Source organism: Gallinula chloropus, assembly GCF_964237585.1.
Source record: "Gallinula chloropus genome assembly, chromosome: 10".
Lineage (NCBI taxonomy): Eukaryota > Metazoa > Chordata > Aves > Gruiformes > Rallidae > Gallinula > Gallinula chloropus.
The window spans coordinates 22,016,924-22,039,832 of NC_140095.1; the positions used below are offsets into that span (position 1 = coordinate 22,016,924).

The window sequence follows — 22,909 nt, forward strand, 5'->3', positions numbered from 1 at the left end:
CCAGGGAGGGCTTGGGGCGATGGGGAGATGGAGCTCTGCCTGCGTTGGCTGAGGGATAAGATAACCCTGGGGCTGCCTCGTGCTCTCTGTAGCTCTGCCTCCCTCCAGAAAGCTGCAGTATTTCTGCTGACGTGGGGATTTATTTATTTTTTCCCCATGCCCTGAGGATATATTTTTTTTAATGCTAAAATCAAAATCAAACTGGTAGGAGGAGAAGCCAGCCACCACAATAGTTTTCTTCTGCAGCTTGTTCAGAGGCAGCTGAACCTTTCCCTTGATGTCTGGAGCCTGCTAGGCACGGGATCAAGAGCTACTCCAGAAATATGCCTGCTAAATGTAAATAATGGCAGGGGAGCGGCGCAGGCAGGGAAACCTGAGAAATTGCTCATTTCACGTACATGTTCCTGCTGGGAGAGATTCCCTCTGCCCAGAGCACAGCGCCAAGGAAAAGCCTGGTTTCCCCCCAATCTATGGCAAGACTGCCTGTTTTTGTATCAGAATTTGTCCTTGGCTGCCCAAAGTAATGGTTATTCCTGAAACAGTTATGCTAAGAAGAGGAGGCAACAGGTTTTTTCCACAGCCTCCCCCTCCTTGGGGGGGTCCTGCTGAGCATCGGGATATCAGGACACTGTCAGGGTGACACTGCTGTGGCCAGGGTCTGCTGGGGATCACCTTCATCATGCCCAGCACTCATGATGGGCACGTATCAAGGAATGGGCTTGGGATTGTTGGGGATTGGTGGCACGTGGGTGCCACCCTGCAGTCATCCTTCTGGAGTGGGGCCGGGCTTCACCGCCTGGTGTTGGGACCACTGGTGATCTGGAGCTCCTTGTGCAGAGGTGCCTAGCTGCAGCTGAGGTGCTGGGGTACCTGTGCTGGCTGCCTGGGAGGTCAGCAGGGCTGGAAGGTAACGCCCACACAGGCATTGCTTTCCCTTTTGTGCTGGAGGAGATGGGCTGAGGGCCTGAGCACGGGCAGAGCTTCAGCCCTCGCTCTGCCCAGGGCCACTGACCACCAGTGCCAGGGTGTCTGTGACCAGGGGCTGGCTGTGGCTCTTGGCAGAAGCCTGGTTTGTGCAGTGGCCTTTTTGCCTTGGGCTCTTTGTGGGGGGTTTTCCTTTTTGTTTTGTGTTTGGGTTTTTCTATTGTCTCTACTAATAGAGAAGTTTGAAACTTGATGTCTTGTTCTTCAGCCCCAAGCAGGAAGTCTGGATGTGATTAAGGCAAACGTCCCTGAGGTGCTTCTCTGTCCTGGGGTTTGATTTGCAGACGTTTTCCTCTTTCTTGTCCATATGCAACTTCAAAATGAGAATTAGATGTGGAAGCAACATCCAGCAAGAGTGTCTGGTAACTGGTAGGTGCAGGTGGTGACCTGCCATGAATCCCACCCAGGGAGAACGCTGTGGCTCTGAGAAAAGCTTGTGCCATGGTGGTGTTCAGGAGGGAGGGTGAATAACGCTGCTGGAGAGGCATTTGAAGCGGCCTTTCAAAAGGTTCACTTGGAAACAGATGGATTGAAGAGAGCAGGAAGGGTTTTCCCTGCACATCACTTGTGTCCTATGGACAATCGGATCATTCTGTCCCCTCCCACGTGGGTGTGGAGTGGGAATCGGCTGGGCTGTGTGTGTGCCTGCCTTGGGGAGGGCGAAGGGGCCTTGCTGGGGGTTGCAGTGGTGCATCCCCACGGTACCTTTCCAGGTGCACATCCCACTGGCAGTCACCTGGCTTTCCTGGGCTGTGCCGCAGCCGTGCCAGAGCAGCGCTGCTGCTTCAGCATCTCCGGGGTGGAACCTGTGTGAGGGCTGCAGATCCATCCGTGAGGCCTTGCTGCTGCTGCCCAGAACTTGTGTCCAAAACATCTCTTATGGCAGTGACATCTGTCCCTTTGTCACAGGCTGATGTCCTGTGGGCAGCTCTGTAGCAGGTGCAGGTAGCTTGGGCTCTGCTGTGGTGTTTCCATGTGGAAACAGTGAGTTCCTCAGTGCCCTGGGGGTAACCTGAACTCTGCTTTCTTCCCAGGCTCTCCCAAAGCATATTTGAGCATATTTAAGCTCTCTGTACTGGTTTCAATACCAGTTTGGTTTATGATGGCCAGGCCAGTGGTGCCCGTGTTGCTGATGGGGCAGGGGGATGAGGCAGCAGTGCCACCCGGGCTCCGGGCTCTGGTTATCCCTGTCTCCAGCTGGAGCTGGCAGGGTACAGCCGGCATATAGATCTGGTTTCCTTATGTATCCGATCCTGTGTGAGCAGATAGGAGGAGATGCCCCTTTCTGGTCGGCTGTTTTCATCTGTGCTGCTCTCCCAGCTGTGTGTGCCGAGCTCTGCGGGCGCTGGAGGCTGCAGCGTGGCGGTGCCGGGCTGGCTCTGCAGCCTGGAGGTGGCAGCCTCGGCTGATGCTTCCCCGTCCCCATCCGTCCCCTCTCTCCCAGCGAGGGGCTGCCACGGTCAGCGATGCATGTTGGGAAACAGGCACACATGCAGCATGGGGTGCGGGCCGGGGGCTCCTAACAACACCCGGAGATGCTGTTGCTCGTTGCAGGGGTGCTGGGGGGAATCGTGGGGCTTTTCCTGTGGAGGTGATTCAGCATTGTGGAGCTGAAAATCTTTAGTCTCATCTGTTGTTACCCGTGGCTTCCTCTTCCTCCTGCTCGATAAGGAGGTGCCAGAGCTACTGACGCTGCAGTGAGGCGCTGTGGTGCCATGGTACAGGTGTTTGTGGGGGGCTGAGAGAGGTCTGGGGGACCTTATCACTGCCTACACTGCCCTGCCAGGAGGGTGCAGAGAGGTGGGCGATGGTCTCTTCAGCCAGGGGACTGGAGATGGAATAAGGGGCAATGGGCTCAAGCTGCCCCAGGGCAGGGTCAGCTCAGCTGGGAGGGAAAAGCTCTTCCCTGGCAGAGTTGTGGGGCTGTGGAGCAGGCTGCCCAGGGAGGGGCTGAGTCCCTGACCCCGGGTGACAGACGGGTAGATGAGGTACTTAGAGATGTGGTTTAGCACAGGACAGGAAGGGTTGGACTCGATCTTAAAGGTCTTTTCCAACCCTGTGATTCTCTGAGATGCTGCACACTGCCTTTGTGAATCCTTCTGCCTTTCTCAGTGGGAGGTTCAGAGTGGTTTGTCGCTTTGTTAGGGCAAAATGAGCCCCTGAATTGTGTTCTGGTGTTTGGCTGAAATACATCCCCAGTGTGATGGATACTGTGCCTTACTGGCAGTGCTGCTTCCTGACAAAACTCACTGTCAGTCTGTGCATCAGATCACTTCTGCAAACACAGCACAGAGGGCTGGCAGCCAGGCTGCACGGGACGGGCAGGAGCAGGAGCAGCATCTCACTGGGCTGGTGACAGATGCTCGGTGGCTTAGGGTAATGTGGGTCCCTGTGCCGGGCTGGCAGCGCAGTGCTGCTCCTGCTGCTTGGTGTTCCTGGGCACGGGAGGCTCTGCACACCCGGGGCTCAGTCCCTCAGGTGTTCCTGGAGGGAGTAAGCTGCACGGAGGGGGCCGGGTGGGCAAGCTGTGCTGTGCCTGCCCGAGCAGGGGTGGGTTGTCAGATCCACCTGCTCCCTTCTGAGTGCCACCTGCCTGTGGCCAGCTCACCCTCCTCTTCCTCGTGCCGGGGGGCTGTCTGTGCCCAGGGGCTGTCTGTGCCCAGGGGCTGTCTGTGCCAGGGGCTCTCTGTGCCCGGGGGCTGGCTGTGCCCGGGGGCTGGCTGTGCCCTGGGGGCTGGCTGTGCCCGGGGGCTGGCTGTGCTGGGGGGCTGGCTGTGCTGGGGGGCTGTCTGTGCCCGGGGCTGTCTGTGCCAGGGGCTGTCTGTGCCAGGGGCTGGCTGTGCCCGGGGGCTGGCTGTGCTGGGGGGCTGTCTGTGCCCGGGGCTGGCTGTGCCCGGGGCTGGCTGTGCCGGGCACCCCGCCGCTGGTGTTCCCCCGGCTTCGTTCAGCACGTGCCATACACCTTGTACTTGTTCCGCTGCCGGTGTCGCCTTTCCAGTGACCTTTCAAACAAAGCGATCCGTGGGGCTGTCACTGCCACAGCGGGCTGGCACTGAGCAGACAAGCTCACTCCCCCCTCAGCAGCCACGGGGACCCTCACCAGCCCTGCAGAACGTGCTGGTGGGGGGTCACCAGGTTTACCAACAGCCGTGCTTTAAGCTTTGCACAGGCAAGTGAGACTTTCCCAGTTCAGGAACAGTCTCCTCCTTCCTTACATCTTTTCTCATCTTCATTCTGGGGCCACATCTGGGTGCTGGTGCCTGGACCAGCTCCCCACGAGCGTGGGGTCCTGCCTGTGGGTGCTCAGCTCCGCTTGCTCCGGGGCTGCAAACTTCCTTCTCCATGTGCTCAGCTCTGCTCAGCCCTCAGGACCCTGTTATTAATCTGCTCTTGTGGGTTTTCATCCAGCAGTTGAGATTGTCTCGATACGATAAGCTGCTGCAGGAGTTGGCAATTCTTATCTGTCTCTAGTGCTGCCATTATTTGTTTGTTTTTCTGGAAGAAGGAAAAGCTATTGGACCCTCTCATGTTTTTTTTTGGTGTGCTTAGTCACAGCCCCTTAAAACCAGGCTGCTCCTCACAAAGGCTGAGATACTGAGAAAATTCAAATTTCCTGTGTGGTCTCATATGGAAAAATCTCTCTCGTTTTTAGATGGCAGCAGACTGCAAATAGATGTTCTTGTGGAGTGTTTGGCATCTCCCACTCTGGTCTCATGCTTCTGCATCGGCTCAGGCTGGAAATGGATCCCTGCTGATCACACAATGTCCTTTTCCCCCCTTGCCACCCCACAGAAGGCAAAGGCCTTTGGTGCCCGGAGGTGGAAATGTGGGATCAGCATCCAGGGAAGAATCAGCAGGTCCTTTATCTCGATTGGCACGACAGGTTGTGTTGGTGTGTGTCTCCTGGATGTCAGATCCAGGAGGGCATCCCGTCCTGGTGGGACGGTCTGGGGGCTGGCACTGGGAAGGGGGTGCTGCTGCCCATTGACAACATCTAGATAAGCCCCAGGGATGTGGATCACGAGTACGTTAGGTGAGACAGGTTTTGTTTATCTCTTGGGAAAGGGAGCCCCAGAAGGACCTTCCCTGTCTCGGGCTCTACACTGAATACGGAGATAGCGCAATCTAAGGAGCCCGCTTCTGGGAGCGGTTGGTCGTGAAGGAAAGCCCAGGAAGATGGGGCCAGCTGCAGAGAGCCAGTCGAGCACGGCTGGGTGCTGATAGCATTAGTGGGGTGCAGCCCTCCTACCTGCCTCTTAAGCACGTGGTACCCCGTGGGCATCGTCCAGGTAAACAATGAATGAGACACGGTGGTGGGGCGTTGGGGATGCATCAGGACCAGGAAGACACTTCTGCTGGGGGAAGTGGTGCAGTGGATGCCTTGGCAAATGAACACTGTGGGAGGAAATGCAGAGCCATTTGCAATGTAAACAGTTCTTTAATTCAGTTTCACAGCCCCTCCCCTCGTGCTGTGAAGTAAGTTTGGCTTTGAAGTGAAGCCCAAAGAGTCCTTATCTGCTCAGAGGCAGAACAAACATTTTAGTGTTATCACCCTGTCGCCCTGTGTGGAGGGAACCTGGCATGCCAGATACCAGCACTGCCCAGGACTGCAGTGCTTCCCTGGGAGTCCAGTGTGGAATTTACCAGTGTGGAATGTACCACAAATGAGCAGTTTAAATGTCTTTGTTTAAATGCCTCAGCTAAAGAGACAGAAATCCCCGTATTTCCCTTTCCAGAGTCTCCCTGGTTGAACCAGAGTCCTTCTGGGACTTTTTGCCTGGGATATCTGAGCCTTCAGCAGCAGCTCATCTTCAGCTCAGGCTTGGGCCCTGGCTGAAAGGGGAGAGGCTGAGGCCTCTGGACACCCAAGGAAAAGCTTCTTTGCTCCTGCTGTGGGGAAGGATTTGCTGTCAGCCCATAGCTGATGCCACCACAGCTCCGCAGCTACCCGGGGCCACTCTGGGCTGGCTTTGTCTCTGCACAACAAGGAGCTTTGTGCAGTGTTTTGAGTGTCTGGCGTTGGATGTGGAGCGTTTTCTTTCTCAGATGGGGTGATGGTTAAGTGGTTTCCTCTTCCCTTCGAAATGAGTAAACTTCCAAACCACTAAGCTGGTGAGTATTGACTGACTCACCAATGGGATTAGCGGAGATCAAACGCATTAGGGCTGGTTCACTTGGAGCAGGGCTTGTTGCAAGCCTGAATGCACGGCTTCCGCTGTGAGGCCGTGCTGAGCTGCCGTGTCTGTGGGGGGAAGCAGCTCTTGGGTTGCTTGGATGGGGAGCAGAGTTAGGGAGAAGGGTTAATCCCTTGTTCCTTATCCATGTGTGCCACAGGAGTGGTGGAAGACAGGCCAAACCCGCCACTTCAAGAGCCCCAGTTAACGTTTTCTAACAGAGAATCAGTTCTTATCAGGGACCAAAGGACTCGGGCACAGTGGTGTTGCAGCTCACGGTCTCCTGCTGAATCGCTTTTGGGAAGTGCAAGTTAGAGATGGCACTTCTTCCCAGACCTCCATCAGTTCTTGAGGATGAAAAGAGCCCATGTGGTGTGCTGGACACAGTCCTGAGGCAGCTCCTGAGGTCAAATCGCTCTTCCCACCTTGAGCCACGGCAGCCTGGTGCCCTGCAAGGGGTGATCCTGGCACTCTCCCTTTCGGGAGCTGCTGTGCTTGGCTGTAGATGGGAAAAGCAGCATCAGAGGTTCTCTGCTGTTGTGGTTCTGATGGATGAAACCCCACAGGCATTGCTGCAGAGAGAGCACTGATAACCACCCTAGCACGCCGAGTCATGCAGCACTCTGGCTGTGCCTGCATCTCCCCCGTTGCCAGGGCTTCTGCCCGCTCTCCTTCTGCAGAAATAGCTGCTGTGCTCTGCTAATGCATCTGAAAATAGCCCAGGAGGAAGCAGGATGACTAGACCAAACAAATAGAACAGATCTTGGCCATCTCACCCAGCCTGGGGCCTCCCTCTGCTCCCTGAGGTGCTCCGTGGGCAGCACAGCCCCACCGTGGGCTTTGCAGGATCCGACAACCCCTTTGGAGGCTGGAGACCCAGATCCAAAGGTGTGAGGCTGAGGAGGCGTAGGGCTGGGCTGGGCTTTTCATGCCTGGATCTGTGGGATGATCGGTGGGTGTTGGGGATGGAACGCCTGCAGCTGAGCGGGAGGCAGTAAATCATCAGCTCACGATGTGAACTGTGGGAGCACAGCGTTGGCTTTCACCCTCTGTGGCACGTTCCTGTCTCCTGCAAACACACAGCCACACCTGAAGCTGTGAAAACACTCTTCACCACGTTAAATCCATCGTGACACTGGTGGTCATGCTTACCAGAGCTCCAGGGGATTAAGGTTTAACTCCTTGCCTGGCACAGGCAGGCCAGGAATGGGTTTAGAAGTGGCAGAGGGGTGTTGGCCCCAGGGTGAGGGCTGGACTGGTGCTGTCCCCTGGCTCCCCATGCTTTGTTTGCAAGTGCTTGGGCCTCTTTGCCCTTCTCCTTAAAATAAATAAGCAAACACAGGGTTTTTTTGGAGGCTGGGCTTGCAGCACAGCTCGTGGGCTGTGATGTGTGCGCTGGCAAAGGGTGGCAGGGCTGGGCAGGACCAGCCGGCGCAGGACCCAGCACCCTGGGGCCCCCTGGGACTCCTCACAGCGCTGCCCCAGCAAGGCTGCTGGCACCAGGGTCACATCGCTGCTGTCACTGCGTGGAGCATGTGGCCCTGGTCAGGGACTGGTGCAGCCATGCTGGCACAGGCACGTTGGGGATGAAACCCTTCACGTTGCTGAAGGCTCCCCCCAGCGAGCTGGCGCTTGGGGTGGTGGTGGGACGTGGTGGGCTGGGATGTGTGGGTCTCCTGCTTGCTCGGTTGGCTTCCCGCCTTGGCTGCCTTCCTTGCCTCCTCCTGCTGCTGCATGGACGTGCTCAGCCCAAGCACAGGTGAGCTGTCTGGCCAAAAGCCAGAGGAAGAACTTGGCATCCAGCTCTCTTACCCTGAAACTACCGACAATGAGTGTGGATGGTTGGAGATACCCTCTGCTCGTGTGCGGGTCCTGGTTAGGGACATCCCTGGCAGGGTCAGACTGGCCTCAGCCCCGTGCTGCTGGGCTTGGCTAGGAAGGAGCTTCCCCTCTTCCTTTCTTTCTCTTGTGGGAAAATCATCTTTGCCACCACCTTTGTTTCCCACCCCGCAGCTGACTGACCGCGTGCCCTCTGTCTCCGCAGGCCCGGCGTCATCACCATGCAGGCGCTTTCGGAAGAGGATCGAAGGCTGTGGATGGAGGCGATGGACGGCCGGGAACCGGTGAGCAGGAATAGCAGCCAGGAAACCTCAGAGAGAATCGTGGGGAGCTTTTCCTAGCCCGGGGCAGAGCGCTCGCTGCAGAGCAGGCTGTCACGCAGCGCCTGCCAGCCGCTGCGAGAGCTGTATCCATGGGGCAGCTCACACCTCCTGCCAAGAGAATAGTTTAATCCCTTGGTTAAATATTTGAGGTAATACTGTATCTCCTGTGCTCGGATTGCTTGAAGGTGCGGTGGAAGGGAGGAGGGTAGGCTTGGCCAGCACAAACACGCTGCTGTGCTGCGCTGAAAGGAAAACATGGCAAAAAGAGCAGTGGAAGAAAATACGCTGTAGATTTCCAGGGCTTTTTGAGTCCTGCAGCTCCTCCAGCAGCTGTTTCTGGGTCTGGTGGAGAAGTGCAGATTCCGTTGGAGCAGAGGAGCGTAGCTGCTGTTCCCCAGGCTCAGTGACAGCCTCCTCACTGCTGTGTCTTGCTCCTGCTGTGCTGGGGCTGTGTGGGCTGCCTCGGCTCTGGAAGGGGCTGAGGAGGTTTTCTGAAAACTGAGCTGCTGGGGTTTTGGTTTTTAAAGGTGTGTGTCATGCCAGCTCCGCTGCCAAGCTCGGAGGGCTCTGCCTGGTTCTGCCTGGGTGCCGTTGGAGGGGTGCTGCTGTGGGTGCCGTGTCTCAGTGGCGTGGTCCTGCCTGGTTTTGGCGTGGCGGCCGTTTGGTACCGAAGGGCAAACACAGCCGAGCAGAGCTGTGCAGACTGTGGGCCTCTGTGCCTCGGGCTGGCCAAAAGCAGAGCAGGATGCGGGGAGGAACTCTGTGGCTGGGCAGAGCAGCCAGGGCTGTGACAGGACAGCCCGTCTGTCTTTGGAGTAGGTGTCTGTGCTTCTGGGCTGGAGTCAGGCACTGGCAGTCAGAGGAGAGTCCGCGTGGGGAGCAGGGTGTCCCGTCCCAGCATGGTCCCACTGCCACACACTGGGACTGATCGGAGCAGCGCCACGAAAAGGCCCTTGTTTGTCAGGAAAAAAAGTTTGTTAAAGGCAGGTGAGATGTGGATGCACAGGGGCTCTTTACTGGAAAGCACTGGGCTTCATCCAGCAGCTGCTTTTGAAATGTGCAGCGGTTTGGAGGTCGGAGAGGGTGTGTGTGTGCCTGAGGGTGCTGCCCTGGGTTCCAGGTAAAGGATTTCCTGGCAGATTGCAGCCAGGCCTCAGCCTGGATTCAGGGAATATCGTATGATTCAGGTAGGACGGGACTTTGGGAGGTTCCTAGTCCAACCTTGTCCTCCTCCTGGTCGCCTGCTTCCCGCTGTGTCACCTCCACTGGGAGCTGGTGTCACAAGGATGTGAAACCCGGTGAGCTGTGCACAGACAACAGTCACATACTGACCTGGAGACGTGACCAGGGCTTGGCACAGCAGCAGAGCCAGCCTGTCAGGATCGGGCTGTAGGAACACAGCCAGAGGTTTTGCGTGCCTGTGAAGTGCTACGCGTGCGACAGGTGAAGTCACCGGGGCAGGACTGCCTGGATGAGCCTGTTCCAGGCTCTGGTTACGTGAACTCCTGCAGAAGCACACAGCTCTTCATGCTGCTGCCTGCGGATCTCTGCTCTTCCCTATCGTGCCCATCAGCTGAGGGGAGCTCGCTCAGCCAGCACGTCAAGGATCCTTGCTGAGCATTAATGCAATGCCTCGTGGCACTTAAGTGCTGCTGGTGTTCCAACCTGGCCTTCAGGTGTGGTGTGGGAATGAAGCCTGTATGGAAATGGATCCACAAGGGGTTTTCCTGGCAGAGATGGTGCGGAGATGGTTGACAGACAAGCTAGCTCCTTGTTCTTGGTTATCCTCCTCCATCCATCACAAGTGGAGTTATTGGTCTGTTTTGTTTGGGTTCTTACCATGCAACACCAGGGTGTGGGATGTTACCTACTCCGCAGAGATCTTCTTGAGCAAGAGACAAGGATTTAACCTTTGGACTCCTAGAAATATCCATATGACTGTACTTCTGTAACCAAAAGACCCTGCTGAGAAGGATGTCTGGTTTTGCTTGGATTTGACTGTTGGGTGTGGGAAAGGTTGGTACGGTGGGGACAGTAATTCCATGTGCAAATTCAGGCTGTGCAGAGATTAAAGTGGCCAGGAGTTTTTCTTAATTATAACTTAAAAAACTAAACCCAAACGTTGTATTACATTCTAGTAAGATCTAAACACAGGACGTGGGCTGCATTAGCCAAGACGTTTGTCACAACTTGAAAAGATTTATTATATATCTTGCAGTCAAAGCAGCCTCCAGATAGCTATCATCAGTCTGTTAACTCTTACCACTTGTTATGAATTTGACTAAAGCCCCTGTGCTGACTTTGGGTTTTCTTTTAAGTTACAGAGGCTGGAAACAGGAGAAGGCACTAACTAACTAAGCGGCCCCGTTCGCTCCCTTTTGGGTATTGAGGATTAAGTCTCTTAATGTTTTTCTCCTCTGGTAGTTTGCAGATGTTCAGGTAGAGGCCAGAGTGGTTCTGAAGCTCCATTGGAACCCGAGTCAAGCCCTAGAAGCCGTGCTGGCTGGTGGCAGTGGCTGTGGGAGGCTGCAGGAGGGAGTGGGGAGTGAATTAGGCTGTTTGCTTTGTGGCGAAGAACTGAGCAAGATAAGGGTTGTAGTCAGGTTGTGTCTTTGCTTGCCAAGTGTGCAGCCAAAGAGAGATGGTGGTGTCACGGTCCTTGCTGGTACCTTCCCAGCAGGTCGGTAATCGTAGCGATCGTCTTGGGTCAGCGAGGGCAGAACCGGGGTGCTGGGCTCAGAGTGCTCAGGACATGAAACTGTTTCCCTGGGAGAGCAAGACTCCCAGGACAGGGGCACCCAGAGTGTTCAGGGCATGAAACGTGTTAGGCCGTGTCCGTGCTGAGCCGTGTTAATCCGGTGTCCGTGGTGGTGACATTAGTGTTAAGTGTGAATGCTGCAGCCAGTGATGCTGCCAGTGGGAACGGGACAGGGACGGGTCTGAGCAGGGCTGTTCTGGCACTCCTGCACGCTGCCCTTTGCTCCATTTGTTTTGTTTCCTTTTTGCTCTTCAGAGTCTGTAAAAACACAGCCAGAGTCTCGTACCGGAGCTGGTTTGGGTAGTGGTGTACAGCCGGGTGCAGCGTGGGCTGGGGCCGGGCCTCGTGCCCTGGCAGGGGTGGGAGGGCTCCGAAATGGAGACACCAGCAGCGCTTTCCCCTTTTCTTCTGCCACCTCACCCCAGCTCTGTAACATAACCTGCAATTTCCCTAGAGCAGAAAACGTGCAAAGTCCCTTGGTGCCTCTGGTGATGATGGAAAGGCATCGCAGGGGGCGGTGGGCTCTGTCCCAGGACTGCCCAGGAGCCAGCCTGGTTGTGCTGGGAGAGCCCAGCTTGTCTCTGAAGTCACCCGTCTTAGTCCTTGTGTGGTGAAGCTCCAACCTCCGGAAAGCAGGTGAGGTTTCTGCTCCATTTGGAAGGCTATTTCAGGACCTCACCTCTCCGATGTCTACAAGACCTCCCAGGGTTTCCCTCCCAGGTCAGTGCCTGCTCCTGGATGTGAGGACGCGGGGCTGCAGAGCTGCTGAGCTGTGCGAAGCGGGGAGCTGAGGTGGCTGCGGCGTCTGGGTTTTGTGCTGTGTTCATGTTCCCAACCAGGGGCTGGGCCTGGCTGGAAACACGATGATGTTTGTCAGTGCTGGGAAGGCACCAAGCTCACAAGTATCACAGCTGAATTAATGGGTGTCCCCAGGGTGAGATCCACAATGCCTTTTAAATGATTTCTGAGATGTTATGGAGACACTTAAACTCCCTCAGGCCTCCCTTCAGTGCCGAAGGTCTGCAGGGACCAGCAGCCCTTTGCTGGAAGCGTTCTTCTGCCTGGCTGTGCCGCTGCCTGGCTCCTGCCTGCCCTGCAGCAGCACACCTTAGTCTTTGTCCTGAGCTTTTCCTCCTCCAGCCCAGCCCAAACTCCTCCTCGGCCTCCTGCCTGTGACTGTGGGTCATGGCGTGGAGTTTGTGCATTGGCCTAATGAAGGGATGTGCTGGGTGAGGCACAGCGCGTGGAGCCTTTCCTTGGTGCTGGGTCCGATACCACAGTGTTCTGTGGGTGCTGAGGGGTCTCGCTTGCAGCTCTCAGCAGCTTGGGGCGATGTGACCCGTTGCAGTGGGCAGGAAGGACTCCATTCCCTTTGTGCTGCTGCCGGGCTCCCGGCCAGGACTCGGCTGGGCAGAGCCCAGCTCCTCTGGCTCGGTGGCGCTGGGTGAGTGGGTGATGTGGGGTGTTTGTGGCACCTCGGCGCTGGGTTGGGAGCTGAGGTTGGGCCCCGTGGGCAGCACAAAATGGAGCAGGGCGACATGGGGGAAGGCCCTGCGGCCACTCTCCACTAGATGGCAAGCTGAGACCAGCCCACTCATTGCACTTGTGCCCCCGCGGGTCTAGGGAAGCCCTCCTTTACACTCCCCGGGGCTCTGTGGGCTGCCCGGGCTGCCCTCACCCATCCGCCCGGGGGGCTGCGGGTTTGGGGGAGCCCCGATCGTGTGCTCAGCCAGGGTCGCTGCGTGGGGTGGGGGCAGCACTCACTGTCTGGCTTCATCCCCACGTTGGCCCAGAAGCAGAGCTGCCTCCATTCCTCTGTCTTCCTTCTGTGCTGCCCAGAAGGAGACATGGAGAATTTGGGGGGCAGTCAGCGTTTCATTGCAGTAAACTGAAGGGAGGTAAGCACAGACCTCCACAACTTGAGGTCTCTCAACTTCACCTTCCTTCCTCAGCCATGGGGGTCCTTCTCCCCTCCCATCCCTCCGTGGCCTCCAGGCCACCATGATGCTGCCACCATGGTGTGTCACTGGTGTGGGGCTGGGCCTTTCTGGGGGAAGGGGTGGGGTGATGGTGGGGCAGGAGCCCTCCCCATGGTGTTTCCCCCCAGTTCCTCATCATGGTCAGTGTGTCGCTGGGAGCAGTGGCCCTTGGGCAGCCAAGGCTGGCAGTGGTAGGATGATACTAACCAGCACCATGTGCCAGGAGGCGCCTCTGTCCAGTCCCCCCAGCCGCACTCCCACCGCCAGCTGTTCGGCAGTGCCGGAGCCCGCGCGGCACCGCAGCTCTGGAGATGTGGTGGTGTGTTTGTGTCGCAAACCCCAGCCTAACAACCAAGCCCAGCCTCTGCATTCCTGCCCAACACGCAGCGCCCTGGCCTCCCGCCTCCTCCTGGGATATTGCTTCTGGGAATTCTTTCTGAAATTGTTTTTCATTTTCCTTGTCTAATTATACAAAATGGTGAGAGATTAATTTCCCAGTGGAAATGATGTCTTTTGAACTCCATCCAGTGCTTTCAACCTTGGCATTCCTGTCATTTTGGCTCATTCAGAAAATAAATTAACTTGCCGGGCTGTGGTCCCAACACCCGGCTGCCAGGGGGCAGGTTGGGCACCGTCCGGGCACTGCCGACCCTCTCCTGGTGTGCTGGGTCTCGCTGGGTCTCCACGTTGACTTGGTTGTTTTAATTCATTTCACCTCCAGCTCCTCTGAGGTCACTTTCTTCTCCTGCGTTGGTTTGGGTGCTGCACTCAGTGCCTCTGATGCTCAGCGCTTCCAGCTTGCAGCCCCTCTGTGATGGAGATGGGGCCCTTGTGTGTGCAGCTCCAGGCCTGGGGGACCGACCGCTTTGGTTGCTGGAGATGTCAGCAGTGCCTTTCTGGGGCCTGTAAACTGGTAAGCACTGAGGAAAGAGAAGCACTAGAGATGGTAGAAAAATCTTCCCCCAGAGCATCTCTGGCTCCAGGTCTGTGTCTGCTCTCTTGCACTGGTGAGCAGTCAGAGTGATCACCGTGATTACTCTTCTGGTGGTCTCCAGGGTTTGGTTTGTGTCTCTCTGTCTCTTCAGCTTGTGTCCTCTCAGTCTCTTCCAGCCTGACCTTTTCCATGGCCACAAGCTGGAGCACAGGGAGTTCCACACCAATCTGGGGAAGAACTTCCCGGTGAGGGTGAGGGAGCCCTGGGACAGGCTGCCCAGGGGGTGTGGAGTCTCCTTCTCTGGAGAGATTCCAGCCCCGTCTGGACACCGACCTGTGTGCCCTGTCCTAGGGACCCTGCTTGGGCAGGGGGTTGGACCCCATGGGCTCTGGGGGTCCCTTCCAACCCCTATGAGTCTGTGATTGTGATCCCACTGATGGTGTTCCTGTGGACTTCCCAGAGAAGGATGGCTGTTTGTGTGTGCTTTATCTTGCAGCTTTTCCCCAGCCTTCCTGTCCGTGTTGCTTTGCTTATGGCAAATTCTCTTTCTGTTCCGTTTTCCATGACCTGACCCATTCCAGTTGCTGCTTCTCCATCTCCCTGTCTCTCCCTCTCCTTGCTGTCTCACTTTTTCCCCCCACCCTGCCGCCTCTCAATCTCTAAATTTCTATTGTCTTCTTGTTCTCTCCTCCTCTAATCTCCTCCCTGACCCAGACAACCCAGTGACCTTTCCCTGAACCGAAGCTGCACTCTGCCCGTGCTCTCAGCGCCTGGGAGCATCCGAGCTGCTCCCGAGGGCAGCACCTCTGGCCCGTGGAGGTGCCTGGCGTGCAGCTGCAGGGACATGAGCCCTGCTGCCGGCCTCACAGCAAAGCCCAGCCTGGTGCAGCTCCTGCTGGGCCTTTTTTGCACCCCACAGGTGAAGATTTTTGCCCAAGAAAGTTCTTTGTCCTTCCTGGGGACCGGGTGGTGGGAGGGGATCCTCGGAGGAGCTTTCAGACTGAATGGGGAGTTGTCATTCTTCCATGTTAGTTTTGTCCTGCCTGCTCTTACTGCTGTTCCCTCCCCCTCCCTCTCCTGCCCTGTGTATCCTATTTTAAGCCTATAGTAGTGGTAACTTTACACTGCGTTTAGAAGCTTTTATTTTGTTTCTAAAGCACTTAAGCCAGTGAGGTCCTAAGCCTTGACTTCAGGCTTTTATTTATGGCTCCAGCAAATGCAGCTTTGGTGGCTGGTGGCTTCCCCAGCCAGAGGCACTGCTGCTTCAGCTGGACAGACTTGTGTCCTTTGCTCAGGAAGCTGTTTGGGTCGCAAAGAGAAAAGAACTGAGAGGGGCATTCAGTGTCACCTGGAAATGAGGAGAGAGCCCCTGGTACTGCTTTTACACCCCTGAAAACACTATCCCACCCACTTCTGGGATGTTTGTGGCCTCTTCTCGCTCTGTTGTTGGGGCACCCTTGTGTAGCTCCAGGCCTGGAGGTTGGTGTCCCTGCCTGTGGCAGGGGGTTGGAGCTCTGTGATCCTTGGGGTCCCTTCCAACCCAGCCCAGTCTGGGATTCTGGGATTCTGTGACACAGGGAAGCAGAGCAGTGGTCCCTGTCTCTGGTTTTCATCTCTGGCCTGTGAATGCCTCACAGTTCTTCCTGGTGTTCAGAGCCGCAACTGGCTTTGCTGTGACACTCATCCCTGGGCTCCGTGCTGTGCAGCGGGCTGCAGAGCAGGGCTTTACTGGGAGACTGGGGCAGCTGGTCCCGTGACATGAGCTGGGTTTCTCTGTCCCTTTGGGTTCTGCTGGGAGGTGCTGGTGGCTGCCTGGTCCCTTGTGTTACCTCACTGCAGATCATCCCCGCCAAGGCAAAGGGGTGAGGAGTGAGGACTGGAGCAGAGTGCAGGGTCCGGGCACAGACCCCCAGGACACATCTGTGGAGTGGGATGCCCGCCTGTGTCCTGCAGTGTGGGCTTGTCTTCTCCTCTGTCAGGGGAGGAGGTGAGTGTGAGCTGGGTGTGCAGAGTCCCTGGGGAAGGTGAAGAGAGGGACGTGGTTTAGCACAGCACAGGAATGGCTGGACTCGATGATCTTAAAGGTCTTTTCCAACCTGGTGACTCTGTGATGGAGCCAGAGCTGCAGTGCCTGGCGGTGAGCACGCTGTGTGTGTGAACAGCAGGGATGAGCTGGCGTGTGGGAACTCGTCCCTCAGCCTGGGCCCGGACGGGAGAACCAGCGTACGGAGAGGTTGCGTGCGGTTGCATCAAGCGCTGTCGTTAGAGCGCTCGGTGTGCGCCTGGCTGCCCGCCCCGCGGCTCCGGCTGTCCAGCTGTGCTGGCAGCTCCGCGGGAGGCACGGAGCGCTGGCTTGGGGAGGCAGGCCAGGCTACGTTTGCTTTCCTTTCCTCTCGGCTCTGTTATCACCTCTGCCTCGAATGATTCGAGCAGACAGCTCCACAAACGTGGGGAAGCTCAGGGAACGGCTCTGTGTTAGTAGAACAAACTTCTCTGCCAATTTGAACAGACTCTTGGATCAGTCCTTCTGTTCTGCTCTGCAGACTGAAGTGGTTCGTTGTGCGACCTGTTGCAAAACCAGCCGCTTCCTTTGCTTCCTCCCTTGTTGGTCCTCACGTTTCATTTTAAGCGGTGATTTACTGGCTGTCTACAAACTCCCTGACCCTGGCTTCTTCCTTCTCCTAGCCACAGCATCAGAAGAGTCTGCCCTTTGAGACTGGAGAAGTTTTCCTCATCTTATTTCTGTACTTCTGTCCTGTGCCACCCTCAGTTTGCCATTGCTGGCAGCCCCCTGGTAGCACTGTGCCTGCACTGGGCTCTGGCAGAGCAGTCAGGCTGTGAGTACTGATAAAGGCAGCTTGTGTGCCAGGCTGTGGTGGATCGTGGATGAGAGTGGGATCGTGGGCTCCTTTCTGCTGACCCCACAGCCTGGGGGTCCCCGCACCGGGGTCTGTGCCACCAGCACGCCTGGCCCGACAGCCGACCCAGCGTGTTCCCCGCGAGCGGCCAGGCAGACCGGGGATGAGGAGTGATCTCACCTCAGAGATGTTAAGGTCTTGGCATTAAAGCACCAGCCATTGTTCGGAACAACTGGGCGGTGTGAGAGCTCTTTTCACAGGGGAGGAGCACGAGGCACGTCTGCCTTACAGTTACTTTAAAAATAAAGATGACACTGTCATTTAAAATTAGGTTGGTTTTGATGTGCTCAGGCTCCCTGCTCATCGGCAGACGTTGAGAGGAGGAAGGGCGTGTGTGCTTGCGGGAGAGAAGGAGCGAGAAGCTGGCTGGGCTCCAATGCAGATAGCTGGCAGAGGAGGATGTGCAAGTTGTTGCTCAAGCATCCTAGAAAACTTAGGGGAAGCTGTTAAACTAGTCAAAGTTTTCACTTTTAATCAGTTACTGGAGTGATCTGAATCTATCTGCTCTGCTGGGCTCGCTTAAAAGCGCTGCTTTGTCAAACTTTAAGCACTTTAGTTATTCCAAAAATGTATTTTTCTAAACCAGCTGACCTTTACTTACATGATTGTAGAGCCTGCTGCCTGCCCGACGTGCTCCGCTCCCATCGCTTCCGCCTACCCCCTTCCTTTTACCCCTGCAAGCCGTGTGCTGCCGGATTCCCCTCTAACCTCCAGACATGGGAGGTCGATAGTTTGACCCAGGTGATGTTTTTTTCCCCTTAGTTTGACCCAGGTGATTTGTTTCCCTTAGGTGACAAACACGGCGGGTTATATAAGCGCGCTGAGCTCAGCGGTGCAGATGGCTGGCGGGCAGCCCGCTCGGCTTCGGCTTCGGAGGCTCTTGGGAATGCCTGCACTTGTAATAAAACGTGGGCTTGTTTTTAATTAGAACCATCATTTAGTTCAGCTCAGAGAGACAAAAGAGCAAGACCCGTGTAGAGGATTCGAGCCCCCAGATGCTTCGCTTTTGATAGATTCTTTCCCCCCACCCCCCACTTTTAATCAGGCTCAGGCACGGGAGAGAGTTCAGAGCTGAAATTTATGTTGGAAAGGAGGAGGGAAGCGAGGTGGGGGGGTGGCTCTGATGGCAGCGCATTAGTTGAGCGCTGAACAGTAGGTTGGGAGGGAAGGAAGGGCGGAAGGAAGGAAGGAAGGAGCTGCCAGGGACCCTGGGCCACCCTCTTCCAAATGAACAGCCCTCGTTTGAATGACATAAACCAGCACTTCGCAGCGGGTTTCTGCTGCCCTGCCAAGTCTTTGGCTTGGGAAGCAAGGCAGATTTTTTCTCCTCCCCTCCCCCTTGCAGGGAGGGCTGCAGGGATGTGGGCTGGGAAAGATCTTCCTCTTACCCGTATCGCTCTGGCTCGCAGAGCGAGGGAGGTTATTTCTAGCCACAACACAGTGTAGTCTAACTCTGAAAATCCTGCTTGTAGTATGAAAACCTGGCTCTGGGACAAAAATAGAACACAGGGTTGATAAGGCAGAGCCAGAAACAAGGGCTGATTTCATCAAAGTTGCCAGGTGTCCTGCTTTTAACAAGGAAATATGCTTTTCTGTACATGAGCCATCCTGCTCTGTGCTCTGCTGGCATCCTGCTCCTGGGCTGTGTCCCAGCATAGCAGCTCTACCACGGGGTGCCAAGCTTGCTCAGGCAGCAGGTGCAGAGGACCCTGCCTGGCGTGGTACAGACCTGTGCCCATCTCCCTCTTCTTTTTCTCTTCTTTTTCTCTTTTTTTCCCTTCCTTCCTTGTCTCCCCTTCCCTGTTGCTGCAGGAGGGCAGGGCATACAGTGCCCTCCCCTGGCCAGGCACGCCTGCCCCATCGCATGAAGGGACCCTCAGGTGTCTGGATGCTGGAGCCCTGCTCTGGGCATTCCTGTGCATGCTGTGAGGGGTTTGGGAATGAGAGCAGGGCCTGGAGAGGTGCTCCCTGTGTCAGGGGGCTGGCTTAGGGCGCTTCTCTCTGCGCTCTCCCATCCACACCTGGGCAGCTGTGGGAAGGGGGAATCCCACCCACCTCTCCAGCCTCAACTGTTCCTTCTGTCTCTCTGGTGCTGGACCAAGCGTTTGCTTGGAATGAGGGCGTTGGGATCTCGACTGTGAGGAAGTGATGGGGTGCATTGTCAGAGTCCACCTGAGATGAAGATGAAGAGAACAGACTTGTCCAAGCAGTGCTTCTGCTGTCCCTTGCACAGGGCAATGGAACAGGTAGGAAAAGGGATGTGCAAGAGTCCCAGCATGTGGCTGTCAGGGCTGGGCTGAGCGAGCCCTCGTGCAGCGGTAGCTCTGCAGCTTCAGGGCGCTGCAGCCACCCCACCCAGCAGCATCCGAGTCAGTCTGAGTGGCTGGACTCCTCTCTGCATGCTTGTCACTCCAGCTCCCCTTTCTGTTTACAGGCAGCTTGCAAAACACCCAGGTAAAGTGTCTGTGCCCCTCCTGCCCCTGTCTTCACAACCTGTCCCTGGGTGGCTGGCAAGCCAGTTGGACTACCGATTCTGAGGGAATACAATGATTTCTATTTATACTCCCTTGGCTGGGGCATCTTCTGATCTGAAAGTTGAAAAACTCGTTCGTGGTTGTTTTGAGGATTTCTGAATATGAATCAGAAGGAAATTGCATAACGCTGCAGCACTTCCTCCTATTGCTCAGGGCTCCACCAGCACCGCGCTCCTCGGGAGACCAAGGAAATCTGGCAGGACCAGCCCCTTTTGACAGTCCTCGTGGTCTGGATGGACTGGGTTGGAGGGAAGGTCCCAGCACTCCCAGGAGGAGCGTAAGGTGGAGCATGTCGGCCAAGGGTGGTTGGAATGGTGGGTGGTGATCCCCCTGTCCATGGCTGTGGAAGGAGGACTCTGCTGCTGGCCAGGACATCCAGCAAATCCCAGCTGCCTCCTGTCCCTGGGAAGCTAGAGCAGAATTTTGTGCTGATGTTGGAACCTGAAAGGTCTTGGGAACCATCTGCAGCCTCCAAGGGACGTGACTTTGGTCGGCCCATCTTGAATTTTAAAGAAGCAGCTGCTCTGTGTAGAAACATGGTGTATTCTACCCCAGGATGTGTATGTGTGTGGTTGCCCTATGAAAGCGTAGTTGGTGCCTTGGAGAGGTTGACAGACATCGTGGGCAGCCAATGTGAACACTGAAATGGGAGAATATGATATTATTCAACATGATCTTTTCTTAGTTCCCCTTCCAAACTCCAGCTACTTCCTTCACCTTTTCCCTCCATCCACTTTGATCCCAAACAGCCCACACCCCCCCTTGCTCTGCGCACACTCCTGTGTGATTCATTTAGGAGCAGGTTGGAAAACCCCAGGGCCTGGATTCTTCTCAGCACATCTGTGCACAAGCAGAAGGTGGCATCAGGCTGTGAATGGTGGCTGTAGAAGTAGCTCAGGCTGTGGATGGGGCTGTTGGAGGAGTTTTGATTATGAGAACCTTCAGCTTATGTTTATATTGCCCACAGCTCCAACGTAGGTGTTCATACGTGGTAACAACAGAGCTGAAGTTTGAAGGGGGGGACTGGAGTGAGGGCACTGGTCTGTGTTTCTTCTGCCTGTGCTTTGGGCCATGTGTGTGGTGATGGAGAAGTGACTCGAGGAGAGAGCAGTCGGCTCTGGCTGTGGGCAGGGCAGGAGTTGCTCCTGAAGCCAGGCTGGGCAGGGGTGACCTTTGCCAGGCCAGGACCTGGGGTTCTCCGCAGGCTCAGCTCGGATGATGGCCCTTTGGGTGCTGGAGGGTCTGTTCTGGGCTGCTTGCACAGCTGACCCCCAGACTTGGGAACTGTCTGTAATCCTAAAAATAATAACGTGTATCTCCTCAAAAGGCTGGAGGCAATATAGGAAAAGGATCTCTCTTACAAAGTAATGTTTTTCTTGGAAAAGGAAATGATATTACAGAATTGGGGCTTGGTTAAAACCCTGCTGTTGTAGAGTGGTGTTAATGGATTAATACACTGACAACAGATAAAAGCTTTGTCCTTAAGAAGATAGATGTAGGGTGATAGTATCACCTTGTTTTATGGTTGCAGAGTTGACTCCTGCCTGAAATCCCCTTTTCACTGTGCACATACTTTGCAATTAATGGCATAAGCATCTTGTGTTTCCTCAGCTGTTCTCCCTTTTTTCAAGAGCAGCCTCTGATGATTAACAGCCTCTCTTAATTGTTTCACATAACCAAATTGGAAGGGCGAATACCCAGGCAGACACATTCTCCCCTGCAGCCGATGTGCTGCGCAGCATCGCTCGAGCTGCATGACTGGTCCTTTGGGCCTGGGCAGCAGAGGAAGCCCTTGGCGGGAGGACAGCAGAGAGTGGAGCTGTGCCAGGAGCACATCAGGTGCCAGAGCAAGTGGCTGAAACCCGGGTTGACCCAGAGGATTTGGAAAATATTTAGGTGTCCTGAGCACAGGAGCTGGCGTGTGCTCAGCAGGGGCAGCGGTGGGGCTGGGACCGGGGGCACTTCTTGGGTAGAGACCTGGCTGGAACAGGAAAGCAAAGCTGTGAGATCAGAGTTTGTCACATAGAGTGTTCCCTTTGCTTGCAGGGTGTTAACTCAGGTGTCTGGAGGGAGCCAGGGCAGGCTGCAGGGCCGTGAGGGGTCTGGAGGAAGGGCTGTGTGTCCACCAGCCTTTGAACAAGGGTTATGTTGCGTGGTGTGGTGTGGCATGGGCTGTCATGGCGTGCCTGGTCCCTTCCGTGCCTGGTCCCTTCCGTGCCTGGTCCCTTCAGAGCTGCTGGGGTTGGAGAGAGAAACTTCCCTTGGGAAGTCGCCTTCGTGGCCAGGCTCCTGGGCAGCCCCGCTGCGGGAGGAGCCCGCTGCTGGCTTCTTTCCCTCTTTTCACTTCTCTTATTTTCTCGATATAAACACTGTTCATGGAGGAAAGCTCACTTGCTGACTACAGCTGGTTTTGCTGCTGACTCATCCCCTGGGTTCCAGATGTGGGATGATGCATTTTCTCTTGGTTTGCGTTGTGCAGCTTGGTGCCCTCGAGGGTGAGAGGGAGAAGGTGCTCCTTGGGGAGCCTTCCAGGAGTGGGGCTGAGCCCTTTGAGCTGCTGTGTTAGGTTTGTGCTTCCCTGAGCATGTCCTGGGTGCACGTGGAGCTGATGTGAGCCGTCCTGCTGGCCACGGTGCCCTGCCTTGCAGAGGATGGCGTTGAGGGATGGGCAGGAGGCAAGAGAAGAGGCTCATTTTGGCTCTTTAAGGCCAAGTGCCCTCGGCCAGCTCTCCAGCCCGACTGCCCATGCAGGTAGTGTTCATGGGGCTGGGCTGCAGCTGGGGTGGCTGCCTGCGAGGCTGGTACTGTGGCTGGCAGGCAGGGGAGCGCAGGAGCAGCCGTGTGGTGCTCACCTCCGAGGAGAGCATCTCCCAGGGTGGCCCAGCAGTGACTGCAGAAGCTCAGCGAGACACACAGATGACTTATGGGGTTTGTTTGGGGTGCTGGGGTGCCCGGGGTGAGCATGTGTTGAGGTGTGCTGTGGTCAGCAGGGAGCGTGCTGCTGGCACCGGCCCTTCACGTCACGCTGTCAGCCCCCCGGCCTCGTGTTGCGGCTGGAGCTCATGGGGGAATCCACCCGCAGCAGGGACCCCCCTCAAACACAGACCCTCGTGCCCAGGGGCGGCCTCCAAACCTCTGGCCTCAGTGCTGATACCGTCTGGTGGGAGAGGCGGAGAAGCGGCTCGCAGGCCCCAGCCTGTCCTGCCCCGGCTGCCCCGGGCGCGGTGGCTGCCCGGTGTGTTGCTGCCGCCATCGCCCCGGCAGCTCCCCTTCCCGCTGCTATTCCTGGAGGTGGCATGTGATTAAATCAGTTCCCGTGCTTCAGGCCCGCTGGAAGGGGGCTGCTGGCTTCCTTCCCGGCAGAGGAAGGGTGGGCAGGCTGAGGGCTTTGTTTGGCGGCCCACGCAGGCCTGTGTTCCCCGTGGGGGGACACTGCCGTGTCGGGTGACCGAGCGTGGGTGTGGGG

At 56.3% G+C, this 22,909-nt stretch overlaps 1 protein-coding gene across 1 annotated transcript in view; it reads left to right on the forward strand.

Moving 5' to 3' along the window:
* ARHGAP26 (Rho GTPase activating protein 26) overlaps nucleotides 1-22,909 on the forward strand; it is a gene marked incomplete at its 5' end in the record, with an annotated part of 119,577 nt that overhangs the window by 31,901 nt on the left and 64,767 nt on the right. Inside the window, one exon of the mRNA XM_084268755.1 lies at nucleotides 8,203-8,281. Within this exon, the coding sequence (XP_084124881.1) occupies nucleotides 8,203-8,281 (79 nt within the window). The remainder of the gene's footprint in view (nucleotides 1-8,202; nucleotides 8,282-22,909) is intronic.